Genomic DNA, 27,675 nt, shown 5'->3' on the forward strand with positions numbered 1-27,675 from the left:
CTGGAAAAACGTGATTAATCGAACTGGCTCTAAATCGAAATGTAATTTCTCACAAGCTTGATGTCCGGTATCTGGTTTTAAATTTTTAACTATATAATATCATACTGAAATTGATCAAAGAAGAAAAATCCATACTTTACATGTGCCATTTCATACAATCACAATAGAAAATTGTAAGTTTAAAAACAAGAGTATACTATATTTTTAACTAATTTACTTTCCAATATATTTATTAGGGATTATTTTATTTATAAAATTACATCTCATGCTTTCATTTTATAGAATTTATTAATGTAAAATTCATTTTGTCCTTGAAAATTTTCTCTCATACTCAACATTTTTATGCCTGGGGCAAGTGTATCATTTGCCTTCCTTGTTATATAGTACACCCGATTATAGTGGACCTCGCTTTTACGATTAATATAAATTTTCTGTTATAATTGAAAAGTGCAGTACTTTTGTAGACCATTCGTTACTATTTTCCTTGAATACTAAATTATTGTACTTTTCTTGCTTAATTTAACTTTATTAGTTAATAGTATAGTAAAGGAAAGGACGTCATATTTTTACACAGACTAGCCCTGAAGTGGTTAATAAAAGCGGATTACACTAATCCAATTATCCATGTTTTGTTATCACTTCCTGCTTATTGTGATGCTTCGGGAAAATGCTTTTCTTATTTAGTAAACAGCATTATTAAAATTTTTAAGAACTCATTTGTTAAATTATCATACGATTTTCACTGATTAACACCATTAAAAACTCATTAGTTTATATTTTTGACTAATGTATCCAATGTTTCGGTAAGATAACAAAGTAGATCAATAACGTAAATCGAATAACGTTGCTTGAGACTGCCAATGAGATCTTTTCCAGATCATTAACAAATGTTAAATTACATGCGAGAATAAACACTAATGAATTCAAGAAAATTTAACAAAAGCATGTCAAAAATGCATAAAATGATAATTAAAATAACATGGCTGAAATGAGGATTTATGTAACTACCTAAATAGAACTACTGTATACTCATTCGCCATCCTCGCGTTTCTTTATGCAGCGCTCGAGAAGCGCTTTACAGCGAACACATTGAAACTGGTTTCTAATTGGCCAACACTGCTCGTGACGTCATTTCGCTACACTCGCTGCATAAAGAAACGTGGCCCATTTTAGTGAAAGAAATTCGGTTTCGTATAGCAAAATCATATAATTATATTTCATTCTTATGCATTGATATGTTGGTATAAAATCACATGAATTGATATTAGAGGCTATCTATTTTATTTTATTTTAACTATAACCATATCAACTGTATGTAAAAGCGTCCATAGAGAGAACTCAATCCGTCCTTTAGTCAATAAGAAAAAGATTAAAATAAATCGAAATGAATAATAGTATTTCGTTAGAAAATTCGGAATTATAAATTCTGAAATCCATCCATACTTCTGTTAAAGACGTACGGAAATTTATATTGCGTTTTAGACCTATTAAATATTGAGAGCAAGTTTTGTTGTATGCCAATTTAGGAGTTTCTCCCTAGATTTAGGAGGTAATCAGCACGATAGGGAAAATTTAGAGGGTAATTCAGAGCTGTAGAGTCATTTAAAACTTACCGACTCCGATGCCCACCAGTGGCCAAGCAGTCTTCATTCCCTGAACACTGGGAGTTCGGTGGTTTCGCGCCTCGCTCGGACTCGAACCCGAAAAACTCCACGTGGCCACAGCCACGTGGAGTTTTTCGCCGATATGGTTAGTCTGCCGATAATGGTTAGTGGAGTTTCAACCACGAATAGGAGCTTCCAAAAATCACAACTCATGACTGCTCTCGCTTCATTATGTGATAATTTTCCTCAACTGTGCCCACTCCGCTTGCTCCCTAAAGTAAAAATTTGTTTTTCTATGGATTGTCTGAAGACTGATATTTTTTTGATACGTATTACATTCTCTTTAGGGGAATTTGTTTCAGTTTTTAGGATGAACTCTTATTAGTTTTGGGAAAATTTCCTGTCTGTTTAGGGGTTTTCACCAGAGGTTGAGAACTCTAAGTAAGACGTGTATTCTTTAAAACATTCTGATAATAAATGCTTTGATTTAGCAAAATGAATATGAGAAATAAACACGAGAAACTTTTAAATTCCTGAAAATAACAGGGATTATTTTTCCCGAAAAATTCCAAAAGAGAATTTTAATAAACTGGATTTCTTATATATGAGAAAAACCGATAGTTTTGTAGACGTTAAACGTTTCAACAACAGCTATTTAATTCAAATTAATTGTTGAATAATTTGATACGCAACAATGCAACATATGATTTTTAAAAAATAAATTTTACAAAAAAATCCAATAAATATATTTTTTAAAATATTTTATTATTTTATTATTTTATAAGAAGTATTAAAATGAAAAAATAAGACAGAATAAATTCATTTTACAATAAAACCTTATAAGGCAGACGATGGTCTGACATATGTGGATAGGGACGGGGTTCACCAACTAATAACAAAGTGCCAGTACCCATTAGCCATTGCGCGCTGTGAAATCCTGGCTGATGCAGATCGACTCTAAAGCAAGTCAGAATAAAAGAGAATTATTATTGTCTCCTTTAAAAAATCCCTTCTGCCGATCTCTACCAACGAAGAATTCAAGTTTTCCAGTGAAAAGATATTTTTCAGACTAACCAAATTCCTGTTTTCGGGTAAGATGCATTAGGCTTAAGCACACCTTTTGTTTAGTGTGATTTATACAAGACGGTGTTTAAACCTTTACGTTTTTCTCCTTTCTCTAATGTTTTATTCGCTTTCTTTCGTCGTTTGTCGTCGGTATTCGTCCATATATGAACGATTGAATTCGAATATATTAACGAAACCTTTCCAAATTTCTTATATACTCGTGCGTAAGACCATGTGTAAGGCCTATTTTGGTTGAAGTGTGGTTCGTAAGATTTTCATCCATTCTTAACATTCTTCTAACGCATTTTTTTCCCTCTTAATAACTTAACTATTAATAATAATCAAGTAAATAATTTCACTCGATCGTCATAAATCTGTATTCAAAGTTACACATGGGTCTTAATCTATTTCATATTTTTGCTCCATTTTTAGAAGTGCAAGCGATGGATTTATATATGAAATAGATGTTGAATTTGCAATATAAATATACTAATTTTTTAATATGTTTTTGGGTAGAGAATGCATTGATTTTTTTTTAAGGATATGATGGAACCTAAATAGTTTTTATATAAAAGCAGAAGGAATCAAGCTATAAGGATTAATTATTTAAATTTATGTAATTTAAAAATGTAAAATGTGATATCAAATTGAAGGAAATTAACAAAGAAATGTGGTTGTTAAGTTTATTCTTCATTTCAAAAAATGATTTTTTTTTTTNAGTCCAAAAATGTAAAAATCTTGAGAGGAGTCTTTTTTTTAGTTGATTGTTATACTTTTCTTCTGTTAACAGCTGTGAAAGTAAAATTAAATATGGATAATAATATACTAAAATATATATACATGAATATATACACAAAACAGGATAATAATTATAAATTATATGTGGGCATTAGGTTATATATTTATTGCCACACTATAATATAAATTATAGTGTGGGCATTAGGTTATGTCTCCATTGTGTGTAAGGTAATCCCATGTTATACAATGCTTCAGTCTTTATTGTTAATGTAATCCCCTTTCAATATTACTTTAAATATTTCTAGTATCTATAATGTTCTTAATCAGTATTCTTTGAAGTTTTATACTGTTAAAAATAATTTTATCTTTATATTTATGATTAATAGATTGTTTTCCTTATTAAATTTACAAATTTTATAATTTACAATGAACATCATGTACTGTTTCACATCCAAAAAATTGTCACACTGCTTACCTACTAACCCAAATCATTTCTCTGATAAAATTAGAATTAGTAATGAATCTTCTTTAAAATTGCTAATTATAATGTACAATATATGAACTGAAGTTGAATTAAAGTTAGAAAAATATTAAATGAAAATAATGTGAAGAAATGTGGACTATAAAGATGTGTTTTCTTACGAGGGAATATTAATTTTGAATGAAATGTACTGTGTATTTATTCTCGATTTTGATATAATTGTGGTGGTGTTATGTATTCAGATAATTCTAATATTGATTTGATTTTGAAATTTATTAACTTAAGATTATTCTGGTGTCCTATATCAACTGCTATCCAAACTATTTTCAGAGGACCATATTCTAATTTGTGTGACCCAATAAAGTGAGAACATTTAGAATAAGCAAAACAATGTTCTGAATTTATAATAAAGATGAATTTAGTTGTCTATGCATTGTAAATATTTGTATATTTCGTTATCTTAATGCATCCATTTAGTTCAGTGTCATTATCTTTTTGATTTCATTTGAATAGAGTAAATTTTATTTTGAACGATTAAAATAATTTTAATCTATCATCTATTTTAACTTTCTTGCATTCTTAATTCTGTAACTATCTATGTTAACCTTTAAGATCTTATTCTTAATCTATAAACAGAAACTTTAAATTTAAGATTTAAATTTACTATCAGTACAGACTTAAATCTTAAAAAATTCAGAAACCTAAAATTTCAAATTAAATAAGACTATATAAGAAATTTTAAAATGTTACTGTCTCTGTTGATTTCATGTATAAAAATGAAAAATATTTTATAATTAATATTGAATTTTGAAAATCTTTAATTTCTAAATGATTACAGTTGAATATTTTTAAGCCTTGCAGAATTTGGTATATTTCTTATTTTTAATTTCTGTAATCATTAATATTAATATGGAATTTATAACAAACAAATAATGATGAATAATGTTTAATTGTTTCTATCATCAGAATATTGAATTTGTTCATTTAGTAAACAAGAAATTGTAGAAAACTAAATGTGTGATGCTTGTGATCTGAATTACTGTAGGCAACACTGCTGATATTTTTGTAACTTAAATGAAAATTTCTAATAATGGTTGAATAGAATGCACCCTGTACACTTAATCAGGAACACATCATAAACCTTAAGAGTTTTTTAAATATTTGATAAAAATTGTTTATGATCATATTAAAGTATATAATTGTTTTAGAATGCAAACTCTTGTGAACATCAATAATTTATGGATCTTATATTGCCGCAATCCTACAGTATAAAAGTTACTGAGAAATGATAAAAAGAATGCAAACATAGTGTATTACCAAATCAATGCAATTTTTTTAAATATGTTGCTAAGAAATTATTAATTTTACAAATTTTAGTTGAAACTAGTTACTTTTATACTATTTTTCTGCTAGAAAAACGAAACCCCATACACATATTTTCCAACAAACAATTTATTGAGAAATATGACCATTTTTGGCTTATTTAAGAACTCTGCTTCAGGTCTAACTGCTGAATTTCAAATTTTTTTGAGATTCCAAAATGGAATGCTTCAAGTGTTCTATGATTTATTACATATTTTGAACAAAACTAGTATTTAGCTTAATGCACATCTTATTTTAAAAAATTGAGCAATGAGTTGCATAATTTTCCTGGCAAAAATACTTGATTGTGTGTGGTGTCATCTGTTATGATTTTAAAAACTTTTTATATTATTAAATTAATTAATTATTATAAAATGACAGAAAGCTTCATTTTGAGGATAGAAATGAGTTTTATAAAAAAGAAAAAAATTGTAAATGCTAATAACAAGTAAAATCTCCATTAAGTCAACTCCCATTTGGGGTATGACACCTGATCCTCTCTATCTCTCCACCCTGTTGATCTTTAACCACCAAAATTTAGTAGATCAATCTCCTTAATATACAAACCTCTTTGTAAAATTTCAGGAAATTCTGACAAAAACACAGGAGTTATTAAGCTTCAAAGTTGATGAACAAAATTGTGCCTTACATACACACAAGCCAAACGATTTTTTTTTTTTTTTTCATTTCTGAACGTTTTAAGATTCAAAGTCCAAAAATGTAAAAATCTTGAGAGGAGTCTTTTTTTTAGTTGATTGTTATACTTTTCTTCTGTTAACAGCTGTGAAAGTAAAATTAAATATGGATAATAATATACTAAAATATATATACATGAATATATACACAAAACAGGATAATAATTATAAATTATATGTGGGCATTAGGTTATATATTTATTGCCACACTATAATATAAATTATAGTGTGGGCATTAGGTTATGTCTCCATTGTGTGTAAGGTAATCCCATGTTATACAATGCTTCAGTCTTTATTGTTAATGTAATCCCCTTTCAATATTACTTTAAATATTTCTAGTATCTATAATGTTCTTAATCAGTATTCTTTGAAGTTTTATACTGTTAAAAATAATTTTATCTTTATATTTATGATTAATAGTACTGTTTCACATCCAAAAAATTGTCACACTGCTTACCTACTAACCCAAATCATTTCTCTGATAAAATTAGAATTAGTAATGAATCTTCTTTAAAATTGCTAATTATAATGTACAATATATGAACTGAAGTTGAATTAAAGTTAGAAAAATATTAAATGAAAATAATGTGAAGAAATGTGGACTATAAAGATGTGTTTTCTTACGAGGGAATATTAATTTTGAATGAAATGTACTGTGTATTTATTCTCGATTTTGATATAATTGGTGGTGGTGTTATGTATTCAGATAATTCTAATATTGATTTGATTTTGAAATTTATTAACTTAAGATTATTCTGGTGTCCTATATCAACTGCTATCCAAACTATTTTCAGAGGACCATATTCTAATTTGTGTGACCCAATAAAGTGAGAACATTTAGAATAAGCAAAACAATGTTCTGAATTTATNTTTTTTTAACCACATTCCCGATAACCCGGCATTTTCACAAACTCGGCCACCCTTCGGTCCACATTAGGCCGAGTTTCCGAGGTTCTACTGTAATTATAGAATTCATTTTAAACAAATTCTTAAAGCTAATTTTTCCGACAAAATTTTATAATGATATATCTAGAAATTTTAATTGAAAAGAAATGATATTCATATAACAATCATAATATAAGAAATTTTCAATAGTTATTTCTCTCAGCAATGTAGAATGTAAGTACTAAAATCTCTGTTAGGCTGAAAGAAAATATATATGACAACTTGAAAGAACCTTAAAAGTACTTCCACCAACAAATTTTAATACATTTAAATGTTTGTCTATATTCTTTTAATCTATAAATAAATATCTGCATCAGGTCTCATTAGTGTTCCAAATTGGAATGCTAGGCATAACATGTATTTTGAATATTCCAAATATATTCAAATATGTCAAAATATATGACTACAAAAAAATAATACAAATGAGTGTTGGGTAACTGCAATAATAGTGTTTGAAACAAAAGTACTTGAACTTATATAGCATATACAATAAAACATATACAAATGTGGGGATTTAGTCCACATGTGAAGAACTTGGATTGTCATAGAAAATATGCCATGCACAAGAGACATTTATTTCATCTTCGAAATTGGTGCAAACATTTTTTTTTTCAGGTTTGAAAAAAAGGTGATTTGCAGAATATCTGGTGTATATGTTACTGTGAAGGACCGAAATTAGATAATGTCGATATTCTCCGGTGAATGTCAACACATACAAAATACATCGGTGAAAGTCCGAATATTTAGTTATATTATTATACATTCAAACAATCACCGATGTATGTTGACAAGCACAGATAAGCTTTGATGGAGGTCGAAACGACACCCGAGAAGCCAATGTCGACAGAGAGGTGACAGTCTGTCACCAAATCCTTTGTGGGTAGCCGGAGGTAGGACAAGGTCTTTTGATCCCGTGAGGTGGGGATCAGTTTGTCAGGTCAAGTGGCAGAAGATGAGAGGGGTCGGCGATATCTGAATAAAAGACACCATTAACAGATCAGTTTGTAATCACGTAATAATGTAATCAGTTCATAATTTGTAAAGAAAAGTTACTTTCCATAGATGAGATTTCTTCTCAAGAAATATCGCTGAGAGAAGCAGCTGCAGCTAATTCGAAAAGTGGAGGGCAAGGCTATACACGCTGTCATTGCAAAAAAAGTGTTCCATGAAGTTTCTTTGAGCGAAGTTGCAATAATAGCTAAGAAATAAATCTTGTGAGACTAAAAATTTGTGATCCACTACATCGATTATACCTGTAATAACAGGAAAAATCTGTTAGGATAATTTTATTTTGATCACGGAAGTTGTCATGCTACATGATCAGTTGTTTTTTGAATGGTGTAACAACAACAACACTCAAAAAGTTTTAATACACATGAAGCAATTTCATTGCCACCTCTTCCACTGATTCCTTCATGCCATATATTTATAAAAGCTGCATTTTTATCAACAATGTGTATTCCAAAGTTATAGTTAATAAATGATACAAGTAGAACATACTACTGTTGTTAAGAGTGGGAAGAAGAAAACTTGTTGCAAATACGTTGAACATTAGCACTTAAAATGTCCAGGTACCTGAGTTATTATCTAGCAGCAATTCATATATCATTGTCTGTTTTTGTTTGCAAATAAATGTTTGTTTTGTGTGAGAATTTTATGCCAGTGATTTTTCAAAATATCAAGTGTAATTGATTAAAGAATGTGCATTAAACTTTGTTTTTGCAATGGTATTACTGCTACAAAAACATTGGATATTTTGAAAAAGCATTTGATGATGATAGTCTATCAAAAATGAGTTTTTGAGTGGTATAAGATGTTCAAGGAAGGCAGAGAACACGATGATGAACAAAGCCCTAGTAGATCATTCACGTCAACTGATGAACCACATGTTACTCAAGTCAGAGATTTGGTGCTCATTGCTTTGTTACTCATTTAACAATTAAGAACATTATTGAACATGTTCCAATATCAGTTGAATTTTGTCAAGCATTTTTAAAAGACCATTTGGGCTTGTGGTGTGTCGCTTCTTGAGTCGCCCCAAAAAGTTGAATTTTTTCTAATTGGTTGTTCGGAAAGTAATTTCGTTTTTTTTCTGTGGAAAAAGCACAATATTTTTATAATAAATAAATATTTTATTGAATTGTATATCGACCATTTTGGTCAAATACCTGTTGTCATCGTTTCTGGTAGTAGCATGATTTCATATTCATAAGAGTTTTGATCATTGCTTACAAAAAACTGATCCAAGTGATTTTTGACATTGTCATTTCAAGTAAATGTCTTACAGTTAAAAAAAATTTGTATAGACTGGAACAAGTAATAATCTGAGTGTGCTTGATCTGGTGAATCTGGTTGGTGTGATAGCATGTCCCATCTAAGTTATAACAGTTTCTGACAAGTTACAGTGTGAAATTTGACATTATCGTGGTAAAACACTACACCTGTTTTGTTGATCAGTTCTGGCCACCTTTTCTGTTTGATGATATTACTCAATTTGTTTACTCGATGGCAGTACACTTTCGAATCAATTGTTAAATTGTCTGGTAAAAGCTCCAACAAAAAATTTCCGTAAAATCCCACCAAAGAGAGCATCTCTCTTTGGTGGGATTTTAAGGAAATTTTAAAGAGAAAATCTCTCTTTAAGAACATGTGGAACCCATATATCAAGCTTTGAAATGAAACCAATTTGTTTCAAGTAATCATAAACAGTTCAATTTGACAAATTTAATCTTAGTGATTTCATGTGTTATTTGGCAGTTTGCTTCAATTAATACCTTTATTTTGTTTTCATTGGCTTCAACTGGCCATCCAGAACATGATGCATCGTCAATATTGAAATTGCCAGAACAAAATTTTGTAAACCAGTTTGGCACTGTCTTTCTCTCAACACATCATCTCCATACATGTACCACAATTTTTTTCTCGCTTGAACAGTATTATTATCTTTTCGGTAATAAAAGAGCAAAATATGCCGAAAATGCTGCTATCAATCTTCCATATTTGATGGGACACAAAAAATAAACAATTGCACAGAATCAAACAAAATTTTTTACAAATAAGCCTTAAAATGCTAGCTGTCAAAATATATAATGATGATATGGTTTAGAATGAAAAATGGCAGGAAAAATATGACTAATCCGTCTAGTGGTAAAAAAAAAATGAAATTACTTTCTGAACAACCCAATAAAAACAACAATGTGTTCAATTGGTCGAGAAAATGCTTTCTGGAGGTGAATCATTCTTAAAACACATTATTACAAGTGATGAAACATGGATCTGTGTTTTTGACACCGAAACAGTTTAACAATCAAGAGAATGGGGCTTGAAAGGTGATACAAGACTTGAAAAGACCATGTCACAGTCAGTCAAAAATCAATAATCTGTTTTCTTTAATTGTGGTGTTGTGCATCACAAATTTCTTCCATCTGGCCAAACTGTCAACCAACAATATTTGAGCATTTTGTGTCTTGTGTGAAGCAATTTGTAGAAAAACCTTATTTATGGTGAGAAAATGCATGGATTTTGCACCACAATAATGCAGCTGCTCACAATGCTTTTTTGTGAATTTTTAGCCAAAAATTAAACAAATACGGTTTCATAAGCTCCATATTCACCTGATATACTGTGTGAATTTCCTGTTTCCACTTTATGGTCACTGTTTTGAGTTGATTGATGCCATAAAACAAAATTTCCTGATAGGGTTTCATGAAAGCAACTTTAAAGCATGTTTTTAGGATTGGAAAAAACATTGGTATATAAATACATTGCAGTGGGAGGGGATTACTTTGAAGGAGACAAAATAAATTTTGATGAATAAGTTCAAATTTTGTATTTTATTGAACCATTTCAGATATTTTTTGATCACAGATATAATCTTTTTGATGTGAATAGCTTTTTGTAGATGGAATTATATAAAATATTTTATCTATCCAATATAGATTTGTTATATAACACTATCAAATGGCAATGCTACAATATACTAATTGGTTCAAATATTCAAACAATGTAAAAAGATATTTAGGACATAAACCTAAACTAACTTAATTTTTTTTAAGAGTGTGGTATTGAACATTCATTCATTCGTTCATTCATTCATTAATGAACTTCAAGCTAAGAATGGAAATGATTGATCCTGGATTACCCAATCTTTTTCTAAGGACAACTGAAAATTTTCCATCATTTATATGTAGATATACATGCTTTAATTATGTATTACAGAATAAATTGTTAATCTTATTTCAGATAGTTAATATTGCAACACTATCCCCAAAGAAATCACAGCTAATTTCCATTTACTCAAAATTCTTAATGAAATGCAAAACAGCAAATATTGAAAATATTCCATTATTTATCACAGGCATACAATAGGAAACAATTTACCATACAATATACTTTTAAACTTTTTTAAATGGCATGGAGAGAAAAAAAAGGCGGTAGGCCTCCTTTTTTTCTCTCCTTGCCGTCAAAGTCTGATTAGAATTTTAAAATGGTTGGTGTTGCTGGGATCACCTAGTCCAGATTACTATGTTGTGGTATCAATCCGATTACATCTACGAATAGTGTCATCATTGCGTCAAATATATGATTCCAGGACAGTTGATGAAGTCCAATAGTCGTCGTCACAAGTTTATTTTACAGAACTATATAAAAGAGTTACAATTACATTGACCATGGAAACAATGGTTGGAGTGTGCGGTGAGGTGAGCGACTGGACAGAAGCATGTCAATCCAAAAAGTAGAGTTAGCCATGGTCTGACATCATGTAGGTTAGGGACAACGGTCAAACACCGCGTTGCCAACCACCGCAATCTAATCTATATAACATTTATTTGAATTTATTCCTTATTCTACTCTGTAAATGTAATATCGTCATCTTCCTCTGCAACTCTTTCACTGCTAAAAATTTGCATATTTGTATAAATAACACTTACGTTAAACTTGCATATTTGTGTTAAACTAATACAAAATAGTATGACATTTGATTGTTATTGACCCTGATTAACTCTTCTAGTGAATATTACAGAAATAATATTGAGTTTGTATACTTTTAACATAATTATTAACTAAATGTTAACATTTATTAAAAGACACTCGAACAGTTCCCTTGTTAGTGCAATCTCTCATTGCACAGACTATAGAAAAGAAATCAGCCTTCCATGACAAACATCATCTCATAAGTGGGATGTTGTGCCTTGTACTTTGAATTTAATTCATTTCAAGAGATCATTCGAAGTCCAAATCAATTTTTACCATTAATAGCGTTACAAATAATGGAAAGTGAAGTAATCCATTTCCAGATCCTGAACAATACTCATTTTGATAAACTTAAAATAGCAAAAAACACACAGTTTAAGGTAAAAACAACACAATCAAATGCCTTAATAAATTAAAACATGAAAACCATAAATAAAATACATAAATACTGCATAAAATGAAAACTGAATTTATTGGTTGGACACTGTGGACTTAGGCATCTTAACATAGATGTGTTATAACAGTTGTGAAATTTAACATATAGATAATGAGATTTTATTCTTTGTTAAGAATCTTAAAATTTTTTACTTGACATTTTGTTTGAGAAAAAACAAGTTGTAATGTCTTCAGATTAAAAGCATATCAGGCTTTATGACTTTCAAATAGGATATAATGCTGTACAAACAATAAAACAATTGTAATGTGTATGGATAAGATTAAGCTTTCCAAATTCCTGACATTTTGGAACCATTAGGAATTGAAAACAAAAAATCACATTTCTTGAGAATTCCCAGAATAATCTTTTATATTTAATTTTTGTTGATCATCTGTAATAATGACTATAATAGTAAATTTTAATAAACAGAAAAGCCATAGAGAAGGTGGGCAACCAGGTTTTCTCAAAATATAAACAATGTAATTAATGCAAACTTTATTTAATCAAACTATATAGTATACAGTGAGTTTTTACATATATGTATTATAAAACCTTCCACTTTATTTCTAGCAATTTCTTTAATCGAACTAATGTTTTCTGCTATATTTAATGGCTTTCCTCAGGTTCTGCAATATTGGAACGTTCGTTTCATTGGAACGGTTTGTCAATATTGGAATGTCCAATATTGTATTTACAGAAGTTCTAGCTTTCTGTGCATAGAGTTTTTACATATACAATGTATTAACATTCCCATTCTCATTTAAATACAGTATAATCTCCAAATAGTGGACATTGTCAGGACCGAGAAGTTTGTCTGTTATTTAGAGGTACTGTAAATTCCAATGGCCATACTGTATTTTAACCTGGTTGTTATAAAGTGAAGAATATGATGGATTACAAAAACATCAAATTTGCATTAGGAATGTGAAAATACCAAAAAGTATATGTAGAATATATAATTAAAATATATAAACAGTATTTTATTTATCTTTTCAGTTGTAAAAATCATATTTTAATTAAATTCTAAATAGCAAACATTATATAGCATTTTTAATTAAATGAAACATAATTACGACAAACATAAACGTTGATTAATTGTTAATTCATAAAAAAACAAGAGCAGAAATAATTAAAAAAAATGAAACTGTTATTATGAGCAGAAGGGTTTTGGTGATGAGAGTTTGAATATTGAGTTCTGAAGGCAATTTGTTAGCCACTTCAAGGGCTAACAAATTGTTTGAAGGGGCTAACAAATTGAACTTATTGAACAAATTTAAAGGGCTAACAAATTGAACTGTTTGGAGTATTCTTATTCATAATGTCATTTATGATCTGTCAGCAGTTTCCGACCTTTTTTCATTAGCAACCCATGACATGTCATTTCTCTAGAATCAGTGATTCCCAACCTGGGGTACGCTAATCATGTGTAATGGTATCACCACTACCATTGATCGTCTGTGCAACATTTATTGATCTGTTGCATTGTAAAATCGGCAGCATGAGTTTTTATTTCTATTTTTGCAATTTGAAATGTATAATAAATTTTGTGATTGTTGCAAGGAATGTTTTTTACCTAATAATTTTTTAATACTATTAATTTGTGATACATAATATATTTTTTCTGCCACAATAACTAACTTTTTTCAGTACCCCTAAACAGCCTATCGTGTACCCCGGGTTGGGAATCGCTGATCTAAATGATTAATAAAAATGTATACAATGATTTATCTGCTTTGTAGTTATCAAGTAAGTGTAATTTTTTGAATATTTTTGCATAAAAAACTGACACAAACTGGAACTAAATATGGAAACAACTACTTCACACCTAAGTGATAATTCCAGCACATGAACGATAAAAATTTTTAATGTTCTAACGTTTTCGGCCGTCTTTCAGAGGCCCTCGTCAGGAAAATATTACAACGATTTAAATGTTAAAAAATTAGAACACAGCTTTGTTCGAAAATTGTTAGAAAAAACTGTTTTTCTGTTCGTTGTAATATTTTCCTGACGAGGGCCTCTGAAAGACGGCGGAAAACGTTAGAACATTAAAATTTTTTATCGTTCATGTGCTGGAATTATCACTTAGGTGTGAAGTAGTTGTTTTGAATATTTTTGCTTTTTTCAGTAAATGATTTATTAAAAATTATTTTAGCCATCACAAAACTGTTAAGATCAAGATGACTTCATAAATTTGAGAAAACTGAATATCTTCCTACACTTCAAAGTGGTCAGTAAATTGCCTTCCTAACATGATCTTTGAACTTTCATGAAATAAACACTGTTGTATTAACCTTAAAACTGTTTATTTTTCATTACTATAGTACTATGGTTCTTGTTGAATAAATAAATAACTTCAGAAAAGTTTATGGTTTCTTGGTAACATAAGCTTAATTCCAACAATAAGACAGAAGTTTAATAACATCAATATGTATGACAATAAATGGTGATTGACAGCTTAACCAGATTAGTGTTTCTAACAGATAAAGAATATTGTTAGGCTTTTTACAACCTGCCTTCCTCCTCCATTTTTATTTTAAGCCAGTCTTTATCTGATGCCTACATCAAAATTCCTCCTTTGAAAGACTATTTGAACTGATTCTTGGTTTAGTTTTAAAATATTTCGTACGTAATTAATTTTTTCACAATATTGAAGACAGGATTTTGTTTTCATAAGGTAAGTTATGGGTGACGGCATCTTCTATTTAGAGGTAAATATTATAGATGTCCTATTTGAAAGGTATGGGGATTATAAAAATGGTCCATTAAGTAGAGGTGTCTGCTAATGGAGGTTTCACCATATTTTATTTATTAAATTAAATATTAATAGGAAACAAATGCAAATATTTAAAATTGCCAGACAATAATTGTAAAATTAATAAAACAATTATCCAATATAGAGTCTTTATTTATTGTTTCTCACACATCAGGAAAATAACAGTCTGACAGTGGAGTTGACTTTTTAGAGGCTTCTCATCTTCCTCACTATCCAAAACATTACAGAAATTTCTTTCCGATGACAGCACAAATAATAAAAAATATGATATATAGATTTAATAAAATTGCCAGAACAATAATTGTTTTATTAAATGCAAATACAGGTAACGCCACGTTCGTTTCATTGGAATGGTTTGTCAATATTGGAATGTCCAATATTGTATTTACAGAAGTTCTAGCTTTCTGTGCATAGAGTTTTTACATATACAATGTATTAACATTCCCATTCTCATTTAAATACAGTATAATCTCCAAATAGTGGACATTGTCAGGACCGAGAAGTTTGTCTGTTATTTAGAGGTACTGTAAATTCCAATGGCCATACTGTATTTTAACCTGGTTGTTATAAAGTGAAGAATATGATGGATTACAAAAACATCAAATTTGCATTAGGAATGTGAAAATACCAAAAAGTATATGTAGAATATATAATTAAAATATATAAACAGTATTTTATTTATCTTTTCAGTTGTAAAAATCATATTTTAATTAAATTCTAAATAGCAAACATTATATAGCATTTTTAATTAAATGAAACATAATTACGACAAACATAAACGTTGATTAATTGTTAATTCATAAAAAAACAAGAGCAGAAATAATTAAAAAAAATGAAACTGTTATTATGAGCAGAAGGGTTTTGGTGATGAGAGTTTGAATATTGAGTTCTGAAGGCAATTTGTTAGCCACTTCAAGGGCTAACAAATTGTTTGAAGGGGCTAACAAATTGAACTTATTGAACAAATTTAAAGGGCTAACAAATTGAACTGTTTGGAGTATTCTTATTCATAATGTCATTTATGATCTGTCAGCAGTTTCCGACCTTTTTTCATTAGCAACCCATGACATGTCATTTCTCTAGAATCAGTGATTCNCCTCACAACATCTGACTACCCGGCATAATTGGTGTCTGCTCCATTTTCATTTTTTATGGTACAGTACGGTTATTTTATGCTGCGGAACGAATTATGTGTTTTAACATGTATTTCTGTGGGAAAATGCGTTTCGTATAACGGACGTGCACCTGGAACGGATTAAGTACGTTGTACGAGGCACCACTGTACTTCAAATAGTTTTGTCATTTTTAAAATGAAACTTTAAGAAACCTAGAACATTAATTGCCTGATCAGACAATCATGATCTTTGCTTTGTAATAAATATACTTGATGTGGAATAATTTCTCTCATTTTCTGTAGACATTGGTTGAATTGTTAATTAAGAGTGCATTTCCATGATTAATGTGCTCAATTTACAAGAGCTAAAATTAGCTGATCATGTGTTATCTGATTCTAGTGTCACACATATAAAGCAAAAAAAAAAAAAAACACTGAAAATATACAATCATAATGCAAGAGGTGATTGAGACACACAACAGATTGTGTTTGTGCTTCCATTACATTTTTTCACTATGCATGTGGTTTGAACTTCAAAGCATCTTTCAAACTCTAAAGTAAATTTTTGTCAAATTTTGCATTAGAAGTATGAATTACCACTGTACTTAATTCTTAATATTTAATTTAAAAAACTTTTTCATCTAACTAAAACAAATAATTATTTTTATATTAAATGTGGAAGAATTGGAAATCATTACAAGATTTGCTTAATTCCAATTACCAGAAAATGCTCCTCCCTTTTTTTTCAATTCTGATTAATCATCCCATCACCAATATTAACCTAAATTTTGAATTCTGTATGTTTAAATTCATTGCAAATTATAAATGCAGATAAAAAATAATCCATCAGTAGGAATAAAAAGCTATCTTTTTTGGTATAAAAAATGAAAAGATGAAGTAAATAAAATATTTGGGTTAAAAATGTATAATTACAAGTACTTTCATAATAGTACATAACTGTGATTCTCAGGAAAAACTCTCTCTCAACACGAAAGGACAGTTTTTATTCCTATTGGTTTATTTTGGTATATGCCTTAGTATATTGCATTTTAAAATATTCTATAACATAACATGGTAATACAAATGAACTGGGTCTAATTGTAATAAAAACATCCACGAAACCTTTATCTCCAGTTGAAAATTGTTTTTATTAGTGTCTAATGTTTTCTATCTTAAATAGATCTTCTTCAGGTCTGACTACACAACTGAAATTAGAACATAAAATAGAACATATTAGTTTAAAAAAATTGGAACAACCAATAAATGAAGATGAAATGAAAATAAGTATTAATTTTCATTAATAAATTAGGACACATACTGAAATAAGACTATTCATTCAGATCTTAAGAACAGTTTTTTTTCCCCTTTGAAATAGTTTTGTGTAATAAAATGTGTAAATACAGTGGAAGTAATCTTTCATTTTGGTCAGAATTTGATTTTAATGTCAATAAAAATGAATTGTTAGTGGTACTAATCTTTTAATGTCTGATGCTGTTACAAATATAGGTGCATGATAATATAAGAATATAATGTTGGATCTTAAATTTTTTGGCTAATTTAATTCATAATTAAATAAGTAGACTTAAATAATGGAGTTGTATTTGAACTGTGACTCCTGTATACTGCATAGATAAATTTCCAATGATTGATTGTTTTAGCTTCAATGTAATATGAAAAATTCTTTGTCAGTTTAGGTTAGTTACAAAATTAGCTTATTCATTTGAATAAATAAATTTGTGCTGTTTTTTTGTCAAAATATTATTAGTGATAGATATGCTAGTTGTTTTTATTGGGATCATAAGTAATATTGGTTTTTTAAAGCATTGTTTTTAAACTGTATCATAATTTCTATAATACTCCAGTTAGCTCAAATGCTAATTTTTTAATTACATAACAATTTTCATAATGGTTTTTGATTGTTTTTAAAAAAGTTATTCGTATCAATCAAAATGAGCTTCTTGGAAGAACATTTAAGACATGTAATAATATATGAATTTATAATTGGTAAAAGTACTTTATGCTAATGGCATTAAAAACATGGTAAGATCCAAAGGTTACTCAAGCTCCAGAATCAAAGCATGGTCGTCATCCTTGAAAATTTATTCCTATATGTATGATGGGATATGAAGTGAATACTGCATTCTGAATTGTTGAATCTAAATGAAACTGTAGATGATATTTTATGCTGCTGGCAATTGGAAAAACTGTAAGAAAATGTTTGACAAACAGGAAGAATGTTATTTTGTTACCCATATGCTTGACTCTACATTGAAACTTTTTTGGGGCAGGGTGTTAGTGAAACCTCTTCTGTGTGGCTTACAGAATTGCATTTGTTCTCAATATTTGATTGATCAATTTAGATAAAACTTTGTCACTTTCCATTAGTTTCAGTGAGGCATCCAAAAATGTAATAAAAAGTAGAGGTCTGTGACTTTGTTTTCAAGATAGTGTTGTAGTCTGAGTACATGCAGCAGTGTTATCATGTAAATCACATGACTTATGTGGGTCCAAGACTTTGGTTTTGAGATACATTGAGATCACAGTGACAATGTCCATATGCCCTGATGCAATTGAGCATGCCTAATGGAATTTAGGGGCAAAAATTTTTTTAAAAATTGCACATGCCTAATGGAAAATGAGTGAAAAAAATGAACAAAACACCAGAACAGAGCAAAAAAAGGAGATGCAATAGCAAAGCAATGCCAGTTACTTTGCTAAACTCATTCAAATACTAGAACCTGAGGATGGCCTTTGTAAAGGTTGAAAACATTTGTTTTTTAATAAATGTTTGTTTTTAACTGGATTATAGTTTTGAAGTGTTCTTACATCTAGTGAATAATCTATTTCCTTCCATATGCATGTAAGCATATCATGGGTGACCAGTGCCACAGCTACAATGATATGGTCATGCAGTTCCTGAAGATTGAGGGAATGAGAGCACAAAGACTGTCCTTAATGAATTCCTATAAAAAAAAAGTCACATGGGATTAAATCTGACTGGGGTGGCCAATTCATGTATGTATCATAATTTTGTCCAATGCATCATATCCAGCATTGGAGCAAATTTTTATTTGAGGTCTTGTTGAAAGATGTTATCATTATACTCAGCTGAAAATTAGAGGGACAATTCCTTCTAATGACAAATCACGGCAACTATGCATGCATACCATTCCTGAAAATCTTGGAGTTTACCTTTATTTCAATGTTAAAAAATATAGTATCTATTGAGTAGTTTATTAATGTTAAATTTTTAAAATGTTTTATGAACTTATGAATAACCCTGTATATAATATAAAAAAATCATCATTCTGCTTTGATTTAACATTTGTTTTATAATGATTTTTCATCTAAATGGAAATTATTAGAAAGTTTAGTATTAAAAAATTACTTTTAAACTATTTGTCATGATACTGTATTGATACTGTATTTAAACTGTATTTCTCAAATAATAATCTTAATTTCATAAGTCTAAAAATATGCAAAAACAACACTTAGTTAAATTATCTTTACAACTATTTGTGTATAATAATAATTGATATGGTAGATAATTATAAATAATTACAATAACTGATTTTGTTTTCAATCAATTTATTGTAGAAAAAGTTCTTGTTTGAATGATACCTCATATATATACACATTACTTTCCTGGCTATTAGAGAATATAATATAGGGGAAGTATATTGATCAGTCAAATTTTGGTCACTCAATATTTTTGCATTTCTGAAGATTTTGGTACTTACAGTGCCTTAAAATGTAAAAAAAAATGGGGCTGTGGAGTAGTGTAAAAAATCTACCAACTTCAACTTTGCCTTATTAGGAGGGCTTGTTACCAAAGTAGGCCCAGGAATTCTGATGTCATCATATGACCTCAGAATAAAAGCTTCAGTAAATAGAGTTCTAATAAAGATAGGATGTAGAAACTTTTTTATTTCAAAGATAAAAGACTACTATAACTATTGACATAGTTAATATATAAATACATATTTGATAATTTTTACTTTCCTGGGTGTTATACTGTAATATAACAGGGGAAAGTGTAGTGATTGGTCAAAAAATGACCCCCCAAATTTTTGTTTTAGTACTCTGGACACCTTGAAATGTTTAGATATGCAAAAGATTTGATTTTTTTTCCTGTATGTATTTCCTGTTCTTTTTTCTTCACCCTGTTTGATGCTTAATAACTTCTGTGGCTTTTGAATCAGAGTCAGATGGTTTAACATGGGAGTTATTGAGCTTCAAAGTGGTTGAACTAAATTGTGTTCCCAAACACATTTTAACATCCATGCATACAGAAAAAGATCCAGAATGTTTTTGCACTTCTTTACATTTCAAGGTTTCCCAAGTCCAAAAGAGTGAAAATCTTGGAAAGTTATTTTTTGACTGATTGTCATTCTTCTTTGTTATAAGCCTATACTGTATAACAGCCAGGAAAGAAGTAATGATGACAATTCTGATTATTTTTTTAAAAATACAAAATAAAATGATTAGTTAGTCAGAAATTGTTTAATTGTTGATACTGGAATCAACTGTAACAAATTTCATTTGTAATCTAAATTTTGAAATTTTAAAGTTCTTAGCATTGGGTTAGCCACAAGTTAACTCCCAGTGTCAGTAATACCAAATGTTGCATTGCCCTTCTATCAAGACTAGAAGATTTCTGTGCATGCATTTTCTGAGGAAAACTCTATTGGACACTGACATGATCATTTTAAGCGGATAAAAATTGCTTCATGGAATTGATACTTTGTAAAATCTCATAAGGGAACATATGTGGGAATTTTTAACAAGTGTCTTACAGGCAGGATCGATGGGATGATGGGGTAAAATTTCCCAGGCCCAGGATTCACAGGAACCAGGACTTCATTTCACAACTTTTTTCAATCATTCCTGATGCCCATGTAAATTTTTCCCTGGGTCAGTGACATTTTTTGACACCAGTGCTTATGGGCAGAATGATGATACTGCAGAATTTGAAGGACTTGGGAGAAAAAACATCTCAGATGAGAACATCTTAACTGAATTTTACTGTACTATTATAAAATGATACAAAGCTTAATTTTGAGGGTAGAAATGAGTTTTATATAAACCAAAAAAAAAAAAATGTTAACTCTGATAACTAGTAAAATATTAAGTCCAACTGCACTGGAGGTATGACTCCAGTGTTGGACAGGAAAATGCTCTTGATAGATACATATCTATCAAGAGTATTTATTCATTTATAAATTAATGAATAATATACTATATAAACTAACTATTTTTTCATATTTAAGAAAACGAAATATAATTAAATATAAAAATACACATACAAATAATGTGTACACATACATACAAAATAATTATACAGTAGAACCTCGATTATCCGGACCTCTATTCGGATTTTTGATTATCTGGATTGTTCAAAATAAACAAAAATTTTATGAATTTGCTGATTTACACTTGGCGATATAGTGATAAACAGTACAGTGATTTACACTATACTGTTTATGTACATGATGGAATACATAACTTTTTTTTGTTTCAACATCTCACCCAGCACAGTAGCCGTAAACTCTTAAATATATTTTGCATCGTAATAAAAATATAACTTGACATACATATTTATAAATAATTTTATTTTCAAATTACATCATTTCAATGACCAAGGGTGGCATAAGGCATGGACAACGTGGGCCCACCGCCTATGCCTCGCAGTCCAAAGGGACTCGTGTTTCGAAGGTTTATGCATTACTTAAAAGCCGTGAACGCGACGAAAAAATTTTACTCATCATAAAATGATAGTTTGTCAAATTTTTATTCATAAAAATGCAGTTTCAACTGCTTTTTATTTTATAAAATTCGTCTTCTTGCGCCACCAGAGGGCCTTTTAAACAATAGGTAGTCTGTTAACGTTGGTCAGTAGTAGTCCAAATTCAATACGAACATTTGTTTCTTGAATAATTTGATCACAATTTAAATACAGTATTTACTTTTAATATTACCGATGTGTCATCGAAAAGAAAACGTGTTATATTATCATTAAATGACAAAGTATTTGTTTTGATTATCCGAATTTTTTCTTATCCTGACTACCTTCATCCCCAATTAGTCTGGATAATCAAGGTTCTACTGTATATATATTGTATTATCTCAAAACATGAGAATAAGTTCTAAGTTCAAATCCTACTCTAAATTATTTTCAGATTTTATAAGTTTATTTAATAACTAAAATTTTTAACAGAAAGAAACTTGCATCATCAATTTATTTTCATTATTAGTTTTAAACTTAGAAAGATTTCTTAATTTCAGAACTAGACTTAGCTTTACTAGAGCTTTGAATATTATATAATTCATCTTCAGCCAAATCGAATACTGGCATTATGAACTTAATACTCTATCTGGAACCTGTTACCAGTGTGTTTTGTGAATAATACAGTTTATCACTAACGTTTTCAAACTGTTAAATAGTTCTTTCTCAGGTGAAATATACCGAATAATCAATGGAACATATCAAAATAGAATGTGAATATTCAAATTAAATCGAACGTATGCTTGGTGAAATTCGTTACGATGAGCAACGCATTTCGTGGGTGGATGGTGGTAAATTAAAGGTTGGCGTCCATAAGGGCCTGCCAGGCAACAGATAAATTTAGCTCCTTTTGGTTGATGCACGTGGCCTTGTGGCTTGTTCTCACCATGAACATCTAAGATGGTTAGAGGCCGTATCCATTTATAGAACAAGCCACACAGCCACCTGCATCAACCAAAAGGAGGAGCTTAATTTATCTGTTGCCTGGCAGGCCCTTATGGATGCCAATCTTTAATTTACCACCATCCACCCATGAAATGCGTTGCTCATCATAACGAATTTCACCAAGCATACATTCGATTTAATTTGAATATTCACATTCTATTTTGATATGTTCTATTGATTATTCGGTATATTTCACCTGAGAAAGAACTATTTAACAGTTTGAAAACATTAGTGATAAACTGTATTATTCACAAAACACACTGGTAATAAGTTTCAGATAGGGTGTTGATGAGTTGTTGATCTTCATGTTTGGCATTATGAAATACAAAGATCTGTAACTAACTGATTTTCTTAAATTTTTTTTTTAATGAATTGCTTTGAACATATTTTAGAAATTTGTTCATGAATTAAGTTAGCATTGTATGTGTATTTTTATATTTAATTATATTTTATTTTTTAAATATGAGAAAATGGTTTAGTTTATATAGTATATAGAATCAGTAGATACATGATTTTGTGCGATGAATTATCCAATTTTTTTTATTCATTAATTTATAAATTATGTAAATATAAGCATTATAAATATTTTCAGACAGATTATAAATTTAATAAAATGCTAATAAAGTGATTTTTAATGAAGATTTAAAATTTTATTAAATTGCTTTTAATTTTTAAAGTTATGCTAAAGTTTTAGCAAATTAAAAAATTAAAATCAGTTAAGAATTTTTAATGCTTTAATTTTAATTATTGTAGTTTTTGAAATAATAATAATTTTAATAGATTATGTATTAATTAAAATAGGTCTTGCTTCTAAAGATTAAAAAAAAAAAGTCATGGTCATGGAACAACCTAGTCCCCAGTGTGTGGGTCATGAGTTTGTACGACAATATTACACACTTCTAAACAAAGCACCATTACATCTTCACAGGTTAGTAGAATTTAGTTTGATTTATAAAATTTTTAATAAAATTGCTTTTGTCAATAAATATTTAAAAACAATTAATGTAAACCAATATATGAACAAAATTTGTTCAACAAATTTGTATTATTTAAAATTTATTTGCATTCAATTTAATGAAGTATTAGCTCTTTTAATTATATAACTTTTTTACTATTAATACAATATTTCATTCTTTGTATTTAATTTTAAAAATTTGTTAAAATAAATGCTATTAAATATTTCATTTAGTGTTAAGATTAATTATCAAGAATCTACTTTTGAATAGAATATGAATAATTATTGTGACATCATCACAATGTTGGCTGCAATTTTTAATCACATTTTAAAATATGCATTTTCCACATCAAATTAGTAGTGTCTTGCCCCTGTATATCATACTTTTCCTGTTAGTAATAGAGAGTCATGCAGGTAATCTAACACCTTTCAGAGAAAATTTTTGAATTGAAATAACGACTTCCAGTTTGCATCGGAAACTCATATATAGTTAATCAAGACCTTCTGCCCCTAAGTTTTCCATATCTGGTCTCATCTTTCATCTATCTAACTCGGTTCTCAAGATTAAGGACAGATAATGGACAACATTGAAAATTTATGTCTACAATTTTTTTCAAATTTCAGTCCAAAAAGATAGATAATTAATAGTATCCTCAATAAACTTAAGTGTGTCATAAATTGGGTATTTTTTTTAACATTTTTTTAAATATGCCTGTTGAAACAATGTCTCAGAGGTAAGAGTAGTTAAAGATTTCATATTTTGGCAGAACAGTTTATTACAGAATTTATGTGCAGAATGTAATACAGTAGACTGTTTATTGTAATCAGGGTTCAGTTATACAGTAGAAACTTGTTTTAATGGATCACGGAACAATGGATTTTTTTTCCCGGGTTATGCCAAACTAATGTAATGTTTACCTCCTTTTAGTGGATCAGTATAACAGTTTTTTTTTCTAGCCCCATTTATTGTAAACTTTGTTGTTTTAACATTTAGTCACTATTTGGGTGTTTCTGGAAATTTGTAGAGTTTGATGATGCACTTGTTATATCTGGGATATGTACAATCGAAGAACTGTACAAAGAGAGTCAGAAGGCTAATACGATTGAGGAGGAGCCACCTAGTGAATATTCTGACACTGATCCAAGTGTAGTGCTAAAATTTAGCAAGGCCATAGAGCAGGACTGCCCAATTCATTTTGGAGGCAGGCTATAATTTCAATTACATGTCAGTCAGTGGGCCACCTAGTGAATCATACTTGCTTACACTCATGATTCTTCTATAAATGGATAGGTATAGAGGTAAATGGATAGGTATAGGTACATGTGCAACTTAAAGCTTTATTTGATTCAATAAGCAAAGCTTTAAGTTGCACATGTTTTAATAATACCTAATAAAAAATACATCAATGAGACCTATGAAGGCGCTTATTTTAATACACAGAAGTTGACTCAAAACTAATAGAACAAGTGTAATAAACGTGTAGGTTAGGTATTAACAGCGGTGTGGCAGTGACTCAAGTCATAGTTCATATTTATATCCATATATATCCCAGAAGTATTGGTATAACTTCTGGGAGTTGTAGGTCACTTGGAGAATCTTTAGGAATTCTGAAAATTAGAAATTCTAATCACTATTGTTTTTAACTCAATCATTTGATTAAGATATAAAAACAATAGAGAAATTATTGACTCTTGCTATTTCATGATGTTTGTTATACTTATCTTGCTATTTCTTTGTAAATTCATTTGAGTTGTTCAATATACAGTACCTCACTGGCTTAAAAAAACCATTGGTCCTTATGAATTTTGAGGTCAATGAAGCGTATTTTTTGTAAGTTCCTTGATAATAGGTGAAGGTTAGGCATATTTTAAAGTAAGTCCTCTGATGTAATTTAGTTTCACTATTCTGTCCTTGCTGTTGGAGATGTGTATATGCCCTTTTGACTATGTTGTTTATATCTGTTGTTCATGACTTGAAAAGCTGCCCATTTACAGTATATAAGTATGGGTCTCTTGATATGGGTGGAATAAACAATGGATTATATTTGGACTTCCTGTATATCAATGTTGACAGTGCCCACAATTATGGAGAAATCAGTGTTTAGGAAATGTGCAGATGAGGTGTTTTCCTATTCAACACATAGGTGAAGACCAAATGGATTTGAATTAATGGAATGCAAGAAATCCCTGATGTATGGTCTGTTATGCCATATAATAAAACCTTTTGACATATCTTGTATATAGGACTATTTGTTGTTCAAACAAGACCAAGATACACAAGGGTAGCCAACTTCAATCAGTTGTAAATAAGTCCCATTCTCCCACTACTCAGATAAAAAAAAATACTTTACAGATACATTGACAATGTGGAAAACTACCATAGGGTTGTCAAAACTGTTGACTCATCTTGCCAAGTGGCAATCTTACAAGCTGATGGATGTGGAATAATGGTTTTGGGATTGTTCTATTGGGATAAACTTGATTCTTTAATACCCCTGAAAATATCTCTTTTTTAATGTAGAAGGTATGGTTGCTGTATGTTCAAATTCTGTGTAGCATACTTGTAATCCAGAGAAAAGGTTCTTGGTAGATGACCAAACAGCAATTGGTTAGAAAAAATTATGGTTTATTTTATAAATATTTGTTTAATTATTCAAATGCATTTCGGCTTGATTTATGTTCTCAACCCCTCTTCAGTGCTGTTAAAAATACAAAATAGAGTATGGTTTATGACATTGGTAAATATGATGGAAAAAAAATACAATTATATAAAAACTTATGTATTATATAATGGTACATCTTAAAATTTGTGTTTCTATATTTATCAAATAGGTGTATAATCATTCTCTATAACATGGAAATTTTATAAAACATTGTGGTTTAACACGTTTTTTTATAAAAATATAGTTAATCATTTTTAGAGTATCTAAAAATGATTAACTATATGATAAATATATTTATTATTATTTTTAAACAGCTCGTATAATGCCTTTCAGCAAAATATTCAGTAACTAATGGATTCGAACAGATTTGCAGGTACATCTTTTTGAGATAAAGTGAGAGGATCTTTTGCTTTGGACTGGAATGTTGTCTGAAAATTTCATGGAAATCCGATAATTAGGTTTACTTTGATAGAAAAAAAAATATGAAAATTTGAGTCAGAAAAGTTGAAATTAACATAAATTGGTGTCAACGACCATGAAAAACTTTGACTTAGAGAAAATTCAAGTTAAGAAATTTAAGTTGGAGACATTAAACCCCCTATGCTATTTCATTCAGACCTACCAAGTTCTTCAAATTCTTAAAGAAATATTTGAGTTAGAGAAGTCTTATTGTATTTTGCATAACAGCTTGATTATATTTAAAATATAGAATAGTTTCAGACATGAGATGGTGCATTATGACAGGAAATTATTTTATTAAGTATTAAGCATTTTCAAAATTTCATCTTTGGAGGTAAATGACACAAAACAGAAAATATTCAAGAATGTGAAAATTAGAATAGTTAAAAAGTATTCAATTATTTGCACATGATTAAATAAGTATTACTGTAACTTTTAACTTAATATTGATCAGTAAATCAATATTAAGGAACAATTAATTTTTGAACTAATACTACATATATAATGAAAAGTATGTAATTAAATTAATACATTTATTTTTTTGATAGATTTTATAGTAATAATTCATCTTTTGTTCATGGAGGATTGGATCAACCAGGACAAGAAACTAAGGCTGTAGTTGGACAACAGGTATTATAAATATGATTAAAATATTTATCTAAAAATTTAAAAAAAAAAAAA

At 29.3% G+C, this 27,675-nt stretch overlaps 1 protein-coding gene across 1 annotated transcript in view; it reads left to right on the top strand.

Annotated features, from left to right (window-relative positions):
• Positions 1–2,483: 2,483 nt before the first annotated feature.
• Positions 2,484–27,675, top strand: part of LOC111638399 (ras GTPase-activating protein-binding protein 2-like) — a 78,572-nt gene continuing 53,380 nt past the window's right edge. Inside the window, exons 1-3 of the mRNA XM_023384104.1 lie at positions 2,484–2,695; positions 23,719–23,845; positions 27,543–27,624. Coding sequence (XP_023239872.1) covers positions 23,751–23,845; positions 27,543–27,624 — 177 coding nt within the window. The 5' untranslated portion in view covers positions 2,484–2,695; positions 23,719–23,750. The remainder of the gene's footprint in view (positions 2,696–23,718; positions 23,846–27,542; positions 27,625–27,675) is intronic.

The sequence above is a fragment of the Centruroides sculpturatus genome, unplaced genomic scaffold (genome assembly GCF_000671375.1).
Source record: "Centruroides sculpturatus isolate CEXI.00-Female unplaced genomic scaffold, Cexi_2.0 scaffold1235, whole genome shotgun sequence".
Taxonomy (NCBI): Eukaryota; Metazoa; Arthropoda; class Arachnida; order Scorpiones; family Buthidae; genus Centruroides; species Centruroides sculpturatus.